Source organism: Alexandromys fortis, unplaced genomic scaffold (assembly GCF_014885135.2).
Source record: "Alexandromys fortis isolate MF-2015 unplaced genomic scaffold, M_Fortis_MF-2015_v1.1 scaffold_93, whole genome shotgun sequence".
NCBI lineage: Eukaryota > Metazoa > Chordata > Mammalia > Rodentia > Cricetidae > Alexandromys > Alexandromys fortis.
Window position 1 is genome coordinate 5,648,631 of NW_026067970.1, and position 17,490 is coordinate 5,666,120.

General features: G+C 41.6%; 1 protein-coding gene across 1 annotated transcript in view; it reads left to right on the top strand.

Annotated features, from left to right (window-relative positions):
- The window catches only part of Znrf2 (zinc and ring finger 2), a 74,182-nt gene extending 67,272 nt beyond the window's left edge, over positions 1–6,910 (top strand). The window contains exons 4-5 of the mRNA XM_050155470.1: positions 1,588–1,667; positions 6,177–6,910. Coding sequence (XP_050011427.1) covers positions 1,588–1,645 — 58 coding nt within the window. The 3' untranslated portion in view covers positions 1,646–1,667; positions 6,177–6,910. The remainder of the gene's footprint in view (positions 1–1,587; positions 1,668–6,176) is intronic.
- The last annotated feature ends 10,580 nt before the right edge of the window (positions 6,911–17,490 follow it).

Genomic DNA, 17,490 nt, shown 5'->3' on the forward strand with positions numbered 1-17,490 from the left:
GAGTATGAGAATGGCGTGTCTCCTTTCCCCTTCAGGATACTAGCTGACCTCACTGTAGAGCATGCAGGAATTAACAGTCCCTCCAGTGAGAACTCAGAACAGTTTGAGTCCTGCTTTAGTGACTCACACGCTGCTGGCCAAGTTACCTGATGTGGGAGTGATTTCTTATTAATAAAGAAACTGCCTTGGCCCATTTTATTGGTTAGAACATAGGTAGGTGGAGTAAACAGAACAGGATGCTGGGAAAAAGAAGCTGAGTCAGGGAGTCGCCATGATGCTCCCACTCCAGACAGACGCAGGTTAAGATTTTCCCTGGTAAGCCAGCTCATGGGCTACACAGAATATTAGAAATGGGTTAGAACAATATGTAAGAGCTAGCCAATAAGAAGCTGGAACTAGCCGGGCCAGGCAGTGTTTGAAAGAATACAGTTTCCGTGTAATTATTTCTGGGCATAAGCTAGCCATGCGGGCGGCCGGGTGCCGGGGACGCAGCCCAGCCGCTCCTAATTCAACAGTTACCTGTCCTTTGAAGACATCAGTGTTGTCATTTGCCACAGTTCTGTGAATTTGGGACAGTGAAGGAACAATTTTTTTTGTACAATGAGGGAAATGTGTTTCAATAGTGCAGCAGCCATTGCCCGTCACTACCAAGAGCACTTAAAGGGGAACTACAGAACTGGACTCTGTTGTTAATTGAGCACTGGAACGTAATTATGGGCTTGAAGATCGCTCAATAAAGTGCTTGCCTTGCAAGAACGAGGACCTGAGTTCAGTCCTTGGAAAACAGACACAGAAGCTCACCGAGTGGTGACTAGCACTTCCAGTCTTGTGCTAAGGAGGTGGAGCTGGGTGGATCCCTGGGACTCATTGGACAGCTAGCCTCACTAACCAACCTAGCGAGTTCCGGGCTAGTAGTAAGCCCTGGTTTGTTTGTTTGTTTTAAAAAAAAAAGGTGGGCAATACTTGAGGAATGACCTCCAAGGTTGTGTTTGACTTCCACAGGTGTGCACACATATATATACATACGAAAACCCAAAGGAAGAAGATAATTGTATGTACCCTGTGCAGAATTTCCAGAATGATCATGAATGCTCTATAAATACAAATAGATTAGGGTTTCTTTGTCTGTATATATATGGATTGCAGAGCAAGGTGGAACTAAAGGTTCAATAATCACATATAATCATGGAATTTTTAAATGTTAAACAATATTGTCAAGAATTATAATTTTAAAGCATTTTAATTTTATTGCATTGATAGGCAAACTGATCAGGCCTATGTGTAACTATTGAAAAGAAAATGTTTTTCTAACTCTTGAATATTAATGAAATGGTAGTTCTTTAAGGTAATAATTACTCTTTTTGAGTTTGAAAGTATGTCATAGCATAATTGTTTGAGGATTTTCCCCTTTAATAATGTAAAATAACTGAAGTATATTTAACATCTTTTACTGTATTTGTTAGGTGTGATCATTAAAGATAGTGATTTTTTCCAAAGACACTAAAGTCAAGTAGTTGATATTTTTATTATGACTATAGGATGTGATTAAACATAGGATTTATACTTTTCTGGTTTGTTCTTTTCTAGCTGCATAGATGAATGGTTTGAAGTAAATAGATCTTGTCCAGAGCACCCTTCAGATTAAGCATCTGATTCCTGTGTCATGGGTAATTTGTCCCTTTTTTGTTTTAATTGATTTATAAAATCTTATTTGGAATTACTATTTCATCTTCAGTTTTATTTTTCAACTGTGTGTGTGTATGTATGTGTGTGCAAGCGCGCGTTCTTGTGCACACACAGGCCTGCAGCATGTGATTATGCACAAGCCTTGGCATGTGTGTGTAGATCAGAGGACAACCTGCCTGTAGGAATTGGTTCTGCCTTTCTACCATGTAGGTCCCAGAACACAGGTTCTGAAGTTCTGACTTTCGCTGCTGAGCTAGCTATCTGTCCCTCTAGTCCTTAGCTCTAATTTTCCTTCATCCAGTTATTCACAGAGGCACATTTCTGTGTGCGTCTCTGTGTATGTTTTCTAGGTATTTTGTAAGACTACTATATGAAAACTCACATTTAGAAATATACTAAGGAGGCTGTGTTAGAATACAGACTTGATTGTCAAAAGCCCTGGTTTAATTCCATCACCAAAACACCAACAAAAAACTACTTAATTAAAAGCAGCTATTCTTGATTCTTGAGTAGAGTTAGGTATTGTGTAACTAGAATACTCTTGATACTTAAAAACATGTTTGTTTATTTACTCACAGTTTAATACTGGGAGGAAACAGTGAGATACATATCATGACCACATTTTCCAGAACGTTCTTTAAGGGTCAGAGAGATTAAGTCCCATGATTTAAAAAGTAAGTTGTATCACACTCATCGGAGCTTTTGTGTTGCATATGGACAACATAGTGCAAATCATTTTTGTCTGAGTCAGGTAGTTTAAAAAGGGCCGCACAGTCCTGCTGCCCTGCTGAGCTGCCCTTGGGGTTGAAGTGGGTGCTTCTCAGATGCTGCTACTCGTACCTCTCATTTGTCCCCAGCCCTGTGGCTTCTGCTGCCTCTTTTTCAGAAGAGCATGCCAGGGAAGTATGAAGACCCCGAGCTCTGATCCCAGAACCTGTGTGAAAAGCACTGGGCAGCTGATCCACACCTAGAGCTCCCTGGCCTAGCCTAGTCTAGCCTTGTTGGCCACCTCCAGATTTAGTGAGAGACCCTATATCAAAAATAAGGTGGAGAGCAGTTGAGGAGGACATGACTTGTCAACTTCTGGCTGAGCCCATGAACACACACAGTCTCACACATGAAAGATAAAAAGAAACAAGGTACATTGCAAGTTCCAGACTGCAAAGTGTTTAATCTATGTGCTTGAGCATTGTCCCGGGTGTTTTCTTAGGTAATATAATTCCAGTCATTTGGAAGTATTGTGTGCTGGTGTCATTTTCTGTCCACTACTTGTTTGCTGTTAGGGTAGTACTGCTCAGTGCTTAGATAAGGAAGTTAGAGCAGCTGGGAAAGGTGACTTATTGAGGACACAGTCCTGTGCTGGTTTGCTCCCAGCTGTTCTGACGTTGATGACTTAACGATTTTGAGATGATTAGACAACATATCCTTCAAAAAGTTACATCATGTGACTAGCCATTCTCCTTTCCATCCTTAACATGTTGTAAAATAAAATGTTTGTATCTGTAATAGGCAAATGCATCACACTGCAGTAGTAAATGGAGAGTAGTCTGTTCTGCCGAGTTAATTTATTTGAAAATGCTTAGTGAGTTTAGGTAAATGATAACTATCTTTAATATATGTCCCATAAGGTAAATTAAAGTAAGGCATATAAGGTTAACTTAGTTGCTCTCTTTAAATATGAAGCATTTAGCTAATCTTGTAACCCTTCAGAGACCTGAGAGACTCATGATCAAGGAGAGAACACTATAGCCAGCAGTAAACTTGCTGAGCAGCTATTAAACTAGAAGCTCTAGGGTCTTGTTCTCTGCTATCCTCGCATAATTTCTTGTGCTTTAGGCTAGCAAGGTGCTGCTCATTGTGTATGCTGTCTAGTTTTATGTCAACTTGACACAAGCTAGGGTCAACAGAGAGGAGGAAGCCTCAATTGAGAAATTGCCTCCATAAGGTTGGGTTATAGACAAACCTGTAGGGCACTTTTTAAATTAGTCATTAGTGGGGGAGGGCCCAGCCCATTGTGGGTGGTACCATCCCTGGGCTGGTGGTCCTGGGTTCTATAAGAAAGCCCACCAAGCAAATCAGTAAGCAGCACCCTCTGTGGTTTTTGCATCAGCTCCTGCTTCCAGGTTCCTGCCCTATTTGAGTTCCTGTCCTGACTTCCTTTGATGATGAACAGTGCTGTGGAAGTGTAAGCCAGAGACACTATTTCTTCCCCAACTCAACTCACTTTTGATCATGGTGTTTCATCACAGCGATGATAACCCCTAATTAGGACAGTGGTAAAGTTACCTGTCACCAAGCCTAGTAACTGGTATTCCATCCCTGGGATCCGCAGAGTGGAAGGAGAGAACCAATTGCCACATGTTGTTCTCTGACCTCTGCCCATGTGCCCACCTCCACAGACAATAAATAAATGTTGTAATTAGTATCTCTTGCTCTTTAGAAGTCTAGGCATTGAAGTGATGTGCTCAAGAAACTTGTTTGCAGCATTGATGAGGATAACTTAACAGATTGAGAAGTGAGAACTGCAGCTGGGTGCACATGAAAGCAAAAGCACGGGAGACTGGGGCACTATCGCCTGGGGTCTCTGTAGGGTCCTCAGTACAGATGGAATAGTAAGATTTGTGGTGCCGAGCAGTGAGATGCAGTGAGGTTGTATCAGGGCACATGAGTATCTGTGTTTTTATTTCACTATTGGAAAGGTAGAGATTTTACTGGTTTTGTTTTATGGTGTTGGAAATCAAAGCCATGGTCTTGTACATGCCAGCAGTTTACGCTGAGGTACATTCACAGTCCCAATCTGTATCCTATTGTTGTTTTAGAGCTTGAATTTAAACTTCTCTTCTGGTTAGGTGGTGCCCTGCCACTGAGCTGTATCCCCAACATTAAAACATTTTCTGATGGCAAGGATACTTTGAAATACTGTTGTGTGTTGTCCTGTGTCTGGGTCAATACCATTATGAGAAATTACTGAACCATTTTAAAAGAAATAGTTTAAAAAAAAAAAACAGTGCTAATAAAATGGAAGTTTTGCTGGGCATGGTGGTGGAAGTTCTGGGTGAGGCTAAGCTACAGAAAAAGGTATTTAGCGTTTAACATGGTAAAGTATATCCCTAAATCTTTAACCTGCAGATAAATATGCTCCTTTTAGTCTGTTCTAGTGCAGTCAATGAAACCTAACAAAGTACCTGAGGTGGCTGATGGTGAACAAAATCTCTTTGCTCAGTGTCTTGCTCACTGGAAAGTCCTAGATCAAGGGGCCAGAAGACGGAGTATCTTTGATCATTCCTCGGGTGTCCTTGGATGGCAGAAGAGTGGTCATTGACCCTGAAGGGTTCTGATGTTATCGTGATGGAGATTAGCAAACCCTAAAACCACAGCAGACCTAGTTTTTTCTTTCATGGTCTCATCACTACACTTTTTTTCTTTGATGTCACAGTGAGCTCATGGGATTTTGGAATACATCCCCTCTCATGGTCATCAGCATATATCTGTCAACCTTAGATAACAACTAAGGTTTGAGATGAACTTATATAGGTTAGCTTGATCTTTCTACACAGCTGCCTGCAGAAATCTAAACCAACAGAGTATTTTTTTTAAGTAGCAACGGCCCTGCATTATATCAGCAACATAAGAATTTAATAATTACTAATCCAAAATAGAGATTTGAATATGTCAGTCTTCATTAATTATGAAGTTGCTTGCTGTTTTTTTTTTTGGGGAGATGATTTTAAGTTTGAGAGGATATATGTGATTTTGTGTGTGTGTGTGTGTTCATGTGTGTACTTAAGCACTTACTGTGGAAAAGGAATGACTTAAGTGTTTGCTGATTTCTTCTATGTTAAGCTTTAACTGATCATTCTGTTTCTTGGTTTGTTGTACAGAATAATAACTTTATAAATTTCTGAAGTAGTAAAATGGTAGTATGAAAGGTGACAGTAATAAAGCTCTCTTCATGGTAGAATGGGTGCTGTATTTCTGTTATCGTTACCATATTGACCTCTTTAGTTATGATAAAAGATAAAATAGATATAAATATTATAACTGTAAAGCCTTTTTTGTTTAAACAGAAAAGGGGGAAATGATGTAGGTGGGTCTTCTGTCTATGTGTTACTTTCATTGGTCAAATAAATAGAGTGCCTTGGCCTTTGATAGGACAGCAGCTTAGATAGGTGGAATAGACAGAACAGAATGCTGGGAGGAAGAAAGCAGAGTCAGACAGACACCATGACTCTCCTCTCCAAGACAGATGCTGGTTAGACTCATGCCCGTAAGCCACAGTCAAGTAGCAATACAGATATTAGAAATGGGTTAGATCAATATGTGATAGTTAGCCAATAAGGGAGTGGAGATAATGGGCCAGGCAGTGTTTAAATGAATACAATTTGTGTGTTGTTATTTCAGGTGTAAAGCTAGCTGGGCAGGATGAAAAGCAGGCCTGCTTGCCTCATCACTACATTGATCATGACTTAGAATAATTTATTTTTATGCAGGTTTTCTTGTCTTTTCAAGATGCTTGAGAAATCTGGAAGATTTGAAGATCTGTCTCTGGAAAAAAAAATGAAAACTGCAGGCTTACTCAGCCCAGGATCTGAGTTCTGTGACACTCAGTGGTCCAGAGATGGATGGGAACCACAGAACTTGAGTGCACCAAACTTGCATATAAGGGACACACAGGGACTTTGAAAATGCTGCACATCCTGTACTAGTCACTGCGTAGATGATACTGATAAACATTTTGTATTTGGACGCCAAAGTTAACTAATTTCAAAGTTGATTTACTTTTATTAAGTTCTGTAGAGCTGCTGTTTTATTGTATTTGTTTTGTTCGTTTGTCTGTTTGTTTTTCGTTTGGGGACTTCTTATTTTCCCCAGCATAATGTTTTTGCATTCACCTATTCTTAACTTGAAAACCGCCCAATTTAGTTTTTACAAACTCTTCAATGTGAAACCAAGAAATGTAATCAAAACAGTATAATATTCTGTGAATGGAGAGGATAATATTAAGTTCTTCCTCCCCCCTTCCATGTGTGAAAAATAGACTTCTGGGTAGGAAAGCTAAAATATGCTAGTAGTTTGAATTAAAGGTTTAGTATTAAAAAATGCCATCCAAAGAGTAAATCAAGTTACATAATTACATTTTAGTTAATTAAATCTGCTGAATTGCAGTTTCTGAAATACATTGTTTCTTTAGAAATAAAACTGCGCAATAGCTTGTTAGCAGTGACCATCTTGCAGCTATGCAACTTTGAAAAGTCTAGATTTGCAGGTCTTCATGCCGGGGCCGCAGTGACTGTCCTAACGGGGTCTTTTCTTCCCTTCGTGTAACTACTTCATTGTGCTTTGCATTGCCAGGCAGTTTTCCCATGTTTGGTAAAATGTTTAGCAAGTTGTAAATTTAATCCCTTATGAAAAGGGTGAAATAAACACATCTGCAGTGGGACTTGTAGTAATTTGAGGGACATTTTATATACTTTTAAAAATCAGAATATAATTGGGATGCCAGATTTCTAGCAACTTGCATTTTTAGTTTTCCAGATAATCTGGAAGTTAGCATTTGATAAATCATTTTTAAGCAAATAAAAAGATCTTTTAAATTTATAATATTAATGTGTTGTTATTGTAATCAAAAATGTTGTGGATACTTTCAAATTCACTCTTTGTAGAAAGAACTGCATTAAGCAAAATGATGTGAATAAATATTCCCCCAAAATACATCTGATGGTTAAGAATACTGGAAGAGTGCTGTCAGGCTGCAACAGTGGATGTCTCTTTAAAAACATACCAGAATACTACAAGTAGGGTTCACATTTGGTTTCCTCAGGAGAATGTTGCTCCCGATCTAGTCCATGTCGCACAGTCCTGCTGCCCTGCTGAGCTGCCCTGGGGATTGAAGTGGGTGCTTCTCAGATGCTGCTACTTGTACCTCTTATTTGTCCCCAGCCCTGTGGCTTCTGCTGCCTCTTTTTCAGAAGGGCAAGGGCAGAAGGGCAGGGGTCTTCCCAGATAATGGGAAGAGCTGCACTGCTTTCCTGTTGTAGACTAGGTAGAGCTTTCCTGCGGTTAAGCCATGGGCTGTTATGGTCAGTGGTCAGACACCCAGAACCTCAGTGTGGCAGCTGCCAGCACAGCTCTGTAGCTGCCTTTTTTCAGCCAGTTGTAGGAAGTTACTCTTCCCTCGGGGGAAATTTTCTTTCCTTAAGTTTTTTTTTTTCTGTTAATATGAAATCTGAATCCATTTCACTTCATCTTTCAGTCTGTAAGCTTTCTTCTTCTCTCTGATTTTCCCCAAGCTCTTAGAATGTGAATAATTGCTTTGCTTTCTACTACTGGTGTATTGTTGTGGTAAGAATTATGTCCGCTGTCTTCTCTTCTTGGAGAGCAGCTGTGGTAATTAATATTTAGAATCCCCTGGAAGGTGACCTGCTTTGTGTCAAGCTCAGCTTCCTGGACATCTCGCCTCAGTTCACCCTTCCTTCACACTGTCCTCCTGCGGTCCTGACGGCTCATGTGCCTTGGCTGCTGCCTCCAAGTACCGGTGAGGTCAGAGCGCAGAGCTGCCCTGTCGAGGACACGGACGGACTATGCTTGTCTGGGTAGTGTTTACTGAAATGCATTATAACAGCCTTTTTATTTCTCAGATTTTATAAAATTAGCATTTTTACTTTAAATTTTGTTTGCAATGATTTCCTATAAAGAACAATTTAGAAATAGAAGAAAAGAGAGGAGCTCAGATGTTCCAGTTTCTGTTCAAAGTTCCTGTTCTAGGAATGTTCTATACGTGAGACTTTATATAGCATTGCTTATAATATTTATCAGTCTGTGTGCGGACACTGAGTAGTATCAGTCATAAAATTATGTTAGCTATCTGACCAGAAACTACTGATAGCAAATACTATGGAGATGGAATCAAAACTGGGGGCCTCACTTACCCAGCCAATCATCCCCTTCTAGAGTCTTGTAAATGCTCCTGGATCAGGTCACATGTGTATGGAGAAGGAGGCACATGCTTGGGTTTCTCTAGCGCCACACTGTCCATAGTGAATCTGTTGCCATTTTTTTCTCCTTTAACCTGGCTTTTCATTTCCTCTTCACCAAGATATTTAAGAGAAGCACTGTTCTCTTTAGAAATCCATTCACTTTAGTTGGCCCTTTCTAGAGCAATAGACATAATGATTTTCAAACCAAGCTACTAATCAGACTGCATGATTGTTTTAAGAAGGGTGTTTCTGACTGTTAGTAAGCAGTGGTCTCTGCCTGACTTGTTAGGTGACAACAGAAGCCACAGTGTAAAGTCATGTTGACCTGAGTGTATAGGGTTGGGCTCTCCAGTGCAAGTCTTCTGCATTCTTTGTTACATAATAACTCGGTTTCCACCCCTTTAGACACTAGAATGCAGCCCAGAAAAACAAGGACAATCCTGAGCAGAGCTGCAGCACGCACAGCAAAGCTGTTTCCACCTGCGTGAGCACTCGGGAACGGCAGTGCCTGTTCAGACCTTATTTCACACTGTTGTTCTAAGTCTGGGTGTGGTGAGGTTTCAGAGACCTGCCGCGCTCAGGAAACAGGATTACCACGAGGTTCAGGCTGGCCTGGGCTGCATAGTGAGTTCTAGACTAGCCTGTCTCAAAAACAAACAAAAGCAATCATTTTAATATGTTACAGCAAGACATAGGCATGTTCCTTTCAGTGAAAGGGATGGTGGAGTCAATGTAAGTAGTACCTGCTTTCCTGTACCGACCTGAGTGAAGTAAGAGGATGGCCCCAGCAGGGAGCCAATGGTGAGCAGAGCCTGAACTCTCACAGTTGGAGAAGAGTTGTGTCTGTACCTGACTGATAGCCGCACTGCGCATTGGCCTTATGACCAGATAGCCTTATGCTTCACAGAGGAGGTTTCCATCTAAACCAGAGCCAATCGTCAGGGCGCACAAAGTTAGCTAGAGGCAAATGGTGCTCTTGTCAGCAGTGCCATTTGCTGGTTGTAGGCGCTCTGGCGCCTTCAGCCATTTTCCTGTGGGTTTGGTTTACCCTGGTGTAAACTCGGCATTCACTGGCAACAAGAGATGAAGTATGAAATGCCCCTCGTCAATCACTGCACAGATGTTTTAACTTTAAAACTCTTAGCATGTCAGGACTTTGGAGCCCATTCTCTTCCTAAAATATGTCACTTGTAATATTTTCTTAGCTGTGTGATATGACTGCAGTGACCTTACCTGTTTCACTGCCCACTCTTCCTCCTCACATCTGCTGAATCTGAATGGTTGCCGCTCCACACACACCTGGTAGTGATCCACTCCTGAAACCATTGATAAGGCATTCTTGGTGATAATGTACCCAACTAATACTCTTTACCATATTCCGTAAATGTGCTTAAACTAGGAAATAGAAAAAAATAAATCAAAGAGTTCTCTGTCTTAAATGGGAAATTCCTCATCTCCTAAGTCTGTGGACTTTCTTTTAGAACTTAAAAGGCCTTGAACACCAGAAATGTTAATATTTAGTCAGTTGAATATACACTGTCAGTGACCTCACAGGTTTGTAGATGTCCAAACTCTAATTTCTTGACCAGTGGCTGAAAATAAGATTGTTTTATTTTGTTTTGGTCTCTTTGTTTATGGAGAAGCAAAGAGCAGTTGGCATGAACTAGCATCCCCACAAATAAAGAATATGATACTGTACCATTTATTGGCATTATATGTTTCTTAGCTCTGTCTCTGGCCCATGAGGATCTCAAGATTGGACAGACATGAGTGACATTCTCCTGTCACTGAAGAGACATTTCTGATTTAGTATGTTGGAGTTGACGTGTAACGATCATTTATTTGGGAAACTTCACAGCTGCTTGCCTATTGTCAGCTGTAACTGGCGCCAGAAATGTTTCCTTCGTTAGTCAACCACGTGTGTATCTGGTATGCATGAGAGGTTGAGGCAGAGGCGAGGTTCACAGGTTTGAAGCCAGCTTGGGCTACATGGTGTTTGAGACCAGCCTGAACTACAAAATGAGAGCTTGTCTCAAAGTTTGATTGTAGTCTTGTTAGAGTGTTTGCTTGTACATAGTACACTCAGGAGACGTTGGTCTGGGAAGAAATGACAGAGCATCGGACTTGGTGGCACTGATTAGCGGTTGCTGTATGTCTCTGCAGGTGACTTGTCATGCGGGTTTCTTTGGTTGAAAATCACAATATTTGTCTCCATTGATTTGTTCCTGGTTCCCCAACTTTTCTATAATACCTCTTGATTTCATCTATCAGAAAGTATTTTATTCTTCTTGTTAAATAAGGCCCTGGAACTAGAGAAAATGTATTAGGAACAGCCTGTATTAGTGTGATCTTAACAGAAACGGAACAGCTCATCATTGATATTTTAATAAATAAAATTTCCAAATGATCTTGTTAAGCTCTCCTGCTCTTTGGAAGTAGAAAATCAAGAGTGCTCTGGGGAAGTTGCTGTGCCCTACCTATTGTCTTTAAGTTGACAGTGCATTGCAGTAGAACATCTGAATGCTGAAAAGTTGCCATGCTGTGATTGATGTTAGGCCTCTTTATTTTATTACCCATAATAGCAAAGCTAGATCTAAAAGTATGAAAATTTCTCATAAACTTATGGTAATGGACAAAGGCATGTGTTTTCCCGTGACTGTAGGTAAAGGTGTCCTCTGAAATACCTGATCTAAACCTTTACCGTTACCATGGAAATGCAGCCGGAGCCCTGTTGGGAAGGGTGTTCTGTGGGTGTGGAGTCACACTTTGTAGACTTCGTTTGTTTCATAATTTGCCTTTATTTTTGGAAGCAATTTTTAAGATATAAACAACATTGGGTTCTGTAGTAAACCAATTAAGAAACTAGGCTTTGGGGCTGGACCTCCTAGTCTTAGGCATCTCTGGCCATGGGTTTTATCCTCTGTGCCTTGCCTTGGTCTTCTGATATCAGGACTCTTGTATTAATAAGAAGGTATATGTATTCCAAGTCAGATACGTAATATACATAAATGTTGATTACTAAACAAAAACATTTGTACCCATTTATGATTTTTATAATACATTTATCATGAAGTATCATGGTAACATCTGAGATCTTAACTTGTGTTTTGGAAGAAGCCATGGATTAACAGAGCATCGTGGGTTCTGATTTCCATTCTCATCATTTGGTGAAAGTGCTGTTTGAACAACTTTACATTAAGGATTTTGATTCCATGCTTCTTGGAACTAGGAACATAGTAATGAAAGTCAGCTGGCCCCTGGGAGCTTAATTTAAGTTACTGTTGCACACTGGAGAGTAAGTAATGAGCTGTAGCAGACATATTACAATGTAATACGACTCAGCAGAGATGAGCGCATGATTAGGTCTTTAAGAATAGATAGATGGCCGGGCTCTGGAGAGAGTGGGTAAAGAGAAGTGTACAGTAGACAGAAAATGAGGAAATCAGCCTTCACTCTATCTAGGGAGGCAAGCAAACAGCAGCTCGTGTGTGCGTGTGTGTGTGTGTGTGTGTGTGTGTCTAGCTGTGACAGAGGACTTTCAGCAGGAAAAAGACAGCCTTGCTTACATTCCAGATTGGAGAAGGGAGACTGGAGGCAGAAAGGCCTGTTAGGAAATCTAAAGTAACTCGAGAGATGAGCGGGAAGTAAAGAGAAGGGAGGGCAAGAGGACTGGAAACTTAAGAAGGAAAGTTGACTCACCTCAGCAGTTATCTTTGCAGAAAGGCATAGAGAGCTGGTAGGACAACTCCTTGTTTTTGTGTATCGCAAAAGGTTGACAGTACCTGGGAAAATCCGATTCTGCCAGGAATATCCTAAAGAGCCATAAATAAGGAACGTACATATGAAAATGAATTGAGGTGGAGGACTGGATAGAGGTTTGAGAACAAAGCCAGAAACGAATACACGAATACATGACAGTTGCTTCAGGGTCACAGTGCCTTAGGGCTTCAAACATTGCCAGCACTAACTCTAGAGTGAGGGGCATGGAGTTACTTAGCACTCTAGCTTGGATAAGTTGGACCTCTCTTGAAGCCCCATTGCCTTAGCTCCTGTTGCTCTGACCCTTGCTTAGTGAGTGCCAACCTGTGCCCTGAAACACTCTTGAGAGTGTTGTCTTGGTTCCTTTCCATTGTGCCTGACTGCAGATCTTGACAACGAAAAACAAAGGTACAACTTGGTTTGGGTTCTTGTACACATCTATATCCTGGTGATGATTGTTCTTAAAGACAGACTATGCTCTGTAGAAGGACCAGAAGGCTACAGGTTGCTGTTTCATGGTCTTTGACTGGTGCAGTCTTGGAGGAGCAGCAGCCTTGGAGTAGCTGTGTACAGGTCAAGGAGGCAGCCTGCTGATGACCTAGCCGTTAAGCACATGCATGGCAACACCACAACAGATTGCTCGTCAGAGGACAGGAAATCACAGACCAGACCTGTGAAACAGTGGTATGTATCCTGAGAGATATGACAAGATGACAAAATCCCCTAAGTTTATATATTTCACATAAAATGCTTTTTTAAAAAAAATGTCTGCAGTACTTAATGCTAATATAAAACTTAAAATTTTGTCAAATAGTGCTTTACTCCTAATAATATTCTGTGAGCTCTTGAACTAACTATGTTACAGGAGTCAGATAGACAATAACCAAAAAATACCTTCCCAATAAAATAAATTTGACTTTTTACTATTCCTGATTTACTTGGTCCTTTTGGGAGCTGAGTGACCGGAACATAGTGTTGGCCATAGTGTAAAACAACTTTAGGAAAATAAACAGTTGCGTATCATGAGTCCTTGGTAGCTCGTTAATGCCCGAGATGTTTAGTGTTAGGTCAGGTGTGGTCACACACACCTTCAGTCTCGGCACTCAGGAGGCAGAGGCAAAAAGATCTTTGAGTTTGAGACCAGCCTGGTCTACAACAGGCCAGCCAGGGATAGATACTGAAACTCTCCAAAGAAGTTTAAGTCTAATCACCACCCAGATATCCAGGTTCTGTACAGCAAGGATGGCATATAGTTCATCTGTTGTTAGAACACAACCATAGCCTGCCCTAGAGTATTCAGACATGCAGATCCATCTCGCCATGTAATCATTTGACAAAAAGTCCCCAACTGATACATAGCTAGGTCTTTGGTTTTCTATTTTGTTTTCCATCACTGAAAACCAGCCCTGTTTTCAGTGCTCAGCAGTTAAGTTGACCAGTGGTTGTTGTCCTGGAAAGTCCAGGTTCGGACAACTGTTCCTCAGGAATGTTTTCTGACATTTTGTGCCTGGATAGTTCTGAAGGCTTGGTAAGACCTTGACCTTATTTGTTTAGCAGCTGCACGTGAGCAGCTCTTGCTCTGTATTGGGACTCGATGGAAATAGTGTCAACTTCAGCAAAAAGAGCTTGAAAACCCTTTGCAAAATTGGGGTTTTGTGTATATTCACAGACAACTCTGGCCTTCAATGTGGCTGTAGCTTTTGATGATTCTACTCAGGCTTCGATTAGCTTGTTCTCCTGCACAGGAGCTGAAGGGTTTGTGAGGTCTGATGAACCAGAGTTGTTCATGAGCTCCTTTTAGATGTATCACCTCTCAAGTTCTACTTGGCCATATTTCTGACCATCTAATTGTAGTTGACTTTACCATGTTCATGCTTGATGCTGTTAAGCTCATCCACAAAATACTCATTTGCAAAATAGACTTCACGACCTAGTGTGGGGAGCAGTCTAGAAGTAGTGAAGTCTAAATATTATTGAGGCCACTGCCCAGGTTGCCAAGGGGTCTTGTGCTCCAGTGTCCAGCTGAAGGGAGTTCCTTCAGATTGAACTGTGCCCTGGGAGAGGCATGTTAAATATTTGTGCCTTTTGATGCCTGTGAGTCAGTAATTTCTCAGAACGTGGCCGAGCATTAAGATTGACTCGAGAGGCAACAGGGAATGCAGGGGCAGCTCTTTAAATCTGTTAAGGCCTCTGCCTCACCACATGGACTCTAGGCTAATCTTTGCAGTGTGGTTCTGTTGGGTATCCATACTCTGGAATGCGTTCAAGAGACCTCAAACCTGTGCAGCCAGGCTCTTGACATCTCTTCTTCTGCTCTTCCTATTAAGTCAGCATCTCTTGATGAATGTTGAGAAGCTGCTCTTGGTGATGTTATAAATCCTCCCCCTGTGGTAAGGAATAAGTGACTCGCCAGGGCTCCGACACTGATTTTTCACAGCCAAGTTTAGTAGGTTCCTCAAAACCTTTTTTACCTCCAGAGCAAAAGTCCTCTGACTTGCAGGCTTTTATCTTCTTTACGTTTAATAAACTCAGCTTTGACCCTCAAGACTGAGCACTGACATCTCTCTCTTGGCCCTGAATCGGTGACCCTCGTGAGTCAGAGTTCCCAGAAGCACCCAGAACACAAGAAGTTACCAGGAACAAGGACCATAGCAGTTAAAAATAGTATTGCTAGCTGGCCTAGTAGCACACACCTAATCCCAGCACTTAGGAGTGGAGGCAGGAGGATCAGTAGTTTAAGGTCACCCTTTTTACATAGCCAGAGACCAGCGTGGGCTACACAAGACCCTGTTCCCTAAAACAAATGTTGCATTCTGACGAGACAGAAAAAGCTGCCCCAGCCTGTGTTAGTCACGGAGTAAGCCTTCAGCTCATCCTACAGAGGAGCGTGTGAAGCTGTGCTGATAGGGGACAGACAGGGAGCTGATATTTGCTCTTTATAACAAAAAGGTTGGGAATAAAATAGATCAGCCATAAGAATAAACTGGACACATGCCTATAATTCCAACACTCAAGAATTGAAGACGGAAGGCTTGCTGTGACTTTGAGGCTAACATGGGCTCCATGGTAAATACCAGAGCAGCTAAAGCTACCTAACTAGACCATCTCAGAAAGATACAGGTTTGAAACACTCACTGTTCTTGAGTAGGCATGTGTCCTCGGGTCTTGGAAGGAGTAAGGGAGGGCTCTTGCCCAGGACAGTGATCTCACATACCAAACAGTTGTGCTACTGAGAGCCAGTGTGTGCACTGTGGATGCCAGGCAGACGTGGTGGCTCCGTTTCCTCAGCAAAACAATGGTGTCCTGGTCAGACTAGTTCTTTTTCAGAGCAGCCTTAGGCACTTATTACAGAAACACCGTGGGGAATAGAACCTAAAGAATTGGACAGAAAGGCACCTACATGGCTTTTCTCTGCAACCAAAATAGAGACCATTCATTCATCCTCAGTGTGACCTCATGTCCCTTGAGTAACCTCCCACCCATCCACTCAGCCCAAGCCGCCGCTGTCTGCTCTGTGTTGCTGTGTACTCGGTGAAATCAGTATTTTATTTGTGTGTGGTTTCACTCAGCGTGGCTCTGTGAAAAGCATCCATCTTGTTACTTGAGTCAGTTTTTCTTCAGAGTCGTGTTCTGTTACATGAAGATGCTGTTATCCTATTGGTGTGGACCTCAGCTATTTTTACTTTGGATTATTATGAATAAATGATTATGAACATTTATATACAATGTGTGTGAACATAGAACTTCATTTTTCTTCAATAAATATCAGTGGTAAAATTGCCGAGTTGTGTGGTGTTTATGTCATAAGATGTTGCAAATTGTCGCAAAGTGTGTTTCACTTCCCACCAGTGCCACACTCATTGGTACACACCTGTAATCTGACGTTCAAGAGGTGGAAGCAGGGAAATCAGGAGTTCAGGCCAGCCTGAGCTGTATAATAAATTTGAGGCCTGTGCTGCATGAGGTCTTTTCTCAAAAAAACAAACAAATAAATGAATAGGAAGGAAGAAAAAAGAAAACTGCTTTATCAGTCATTCTCTGTCTACTGTTCCCCAGCCAGAAGCTCCTCTGACCATCACACTCTGCAGATCTGCATTTCTGCCCTCTGACCATCATACTCTCTGCATTTTCCCTCTGACCATCACACTCTGCAGATCTGCATTTCTGGTTCCCTAGCCCGTGTCAGTCTACTCCAGTGTGCTCTTGCATTTGATGTTTTGCACCTTCACCCTCACCCATGCTTAGTTCTTATTAGCCATTCTTCATCCAGTCAACAGTATAATGTGTATGACTCTGCCACATTTTATCTGTCTGCTAGCTGGTAGGATTTTGTAAATGTTTGTCTATGGCTTACCTCTGAAAATGTTCTGTTTTCATGTCAGTTTATTAGTGTGTTCTCTTCCTGTCTTCCAGCCTTTCTGTCCTAAGAAATTCTTGCCTAATACATAGTCACAGGTTTTTCTCTGTAGCTCGTAAAAAATTATGTGTGTATAAAAAAGTAATCTGTGATAGAGCTGAAATCATGTGAGCACTGTGTGAGGAAGAGGTTTATGGTTTGTGTTCCTCCATATGACACTCTAGCCTGTTCCAGATAACTTCATTAAAAAATCTCTCTCTCTCTGTCTGTCTGTCTCTCTCTCTCTCTCTCTCTCTCCACCCTTTTCTGGTCCCCTTTGTTATTTTAGCCCCTGTGGTCTTTTGTGCCCATGTTAATGTGTCATTGTCTTGATTGCTCTGTGTTCTTTCAGTAATTCTTGGAGGGAGGGGGCTGCTTATTTGGTTCCCACCCACCCGGCTACTCTAAACTCAATCACACAGAAACTGTATTAATTAAATCACTGCTTAGCCCATTAGCTCTAGTTTCTTATTGGCCAACTCTTACATCTTAATTTAACCCATTTCTATTAATCTGTATATCACCACGGGGTCGTGGCTTACCAGCAAAGTTCCTGTATGTCTGACTCTGGCAGTGGTGGCTCCATGGCGTCTCCCCCTGACTCTGCCTTCTTCCTCCCAGCATTCCATTTCATTTTCCCCACAGCTCTGTAGTTTTCCCCTACAGCTCTGC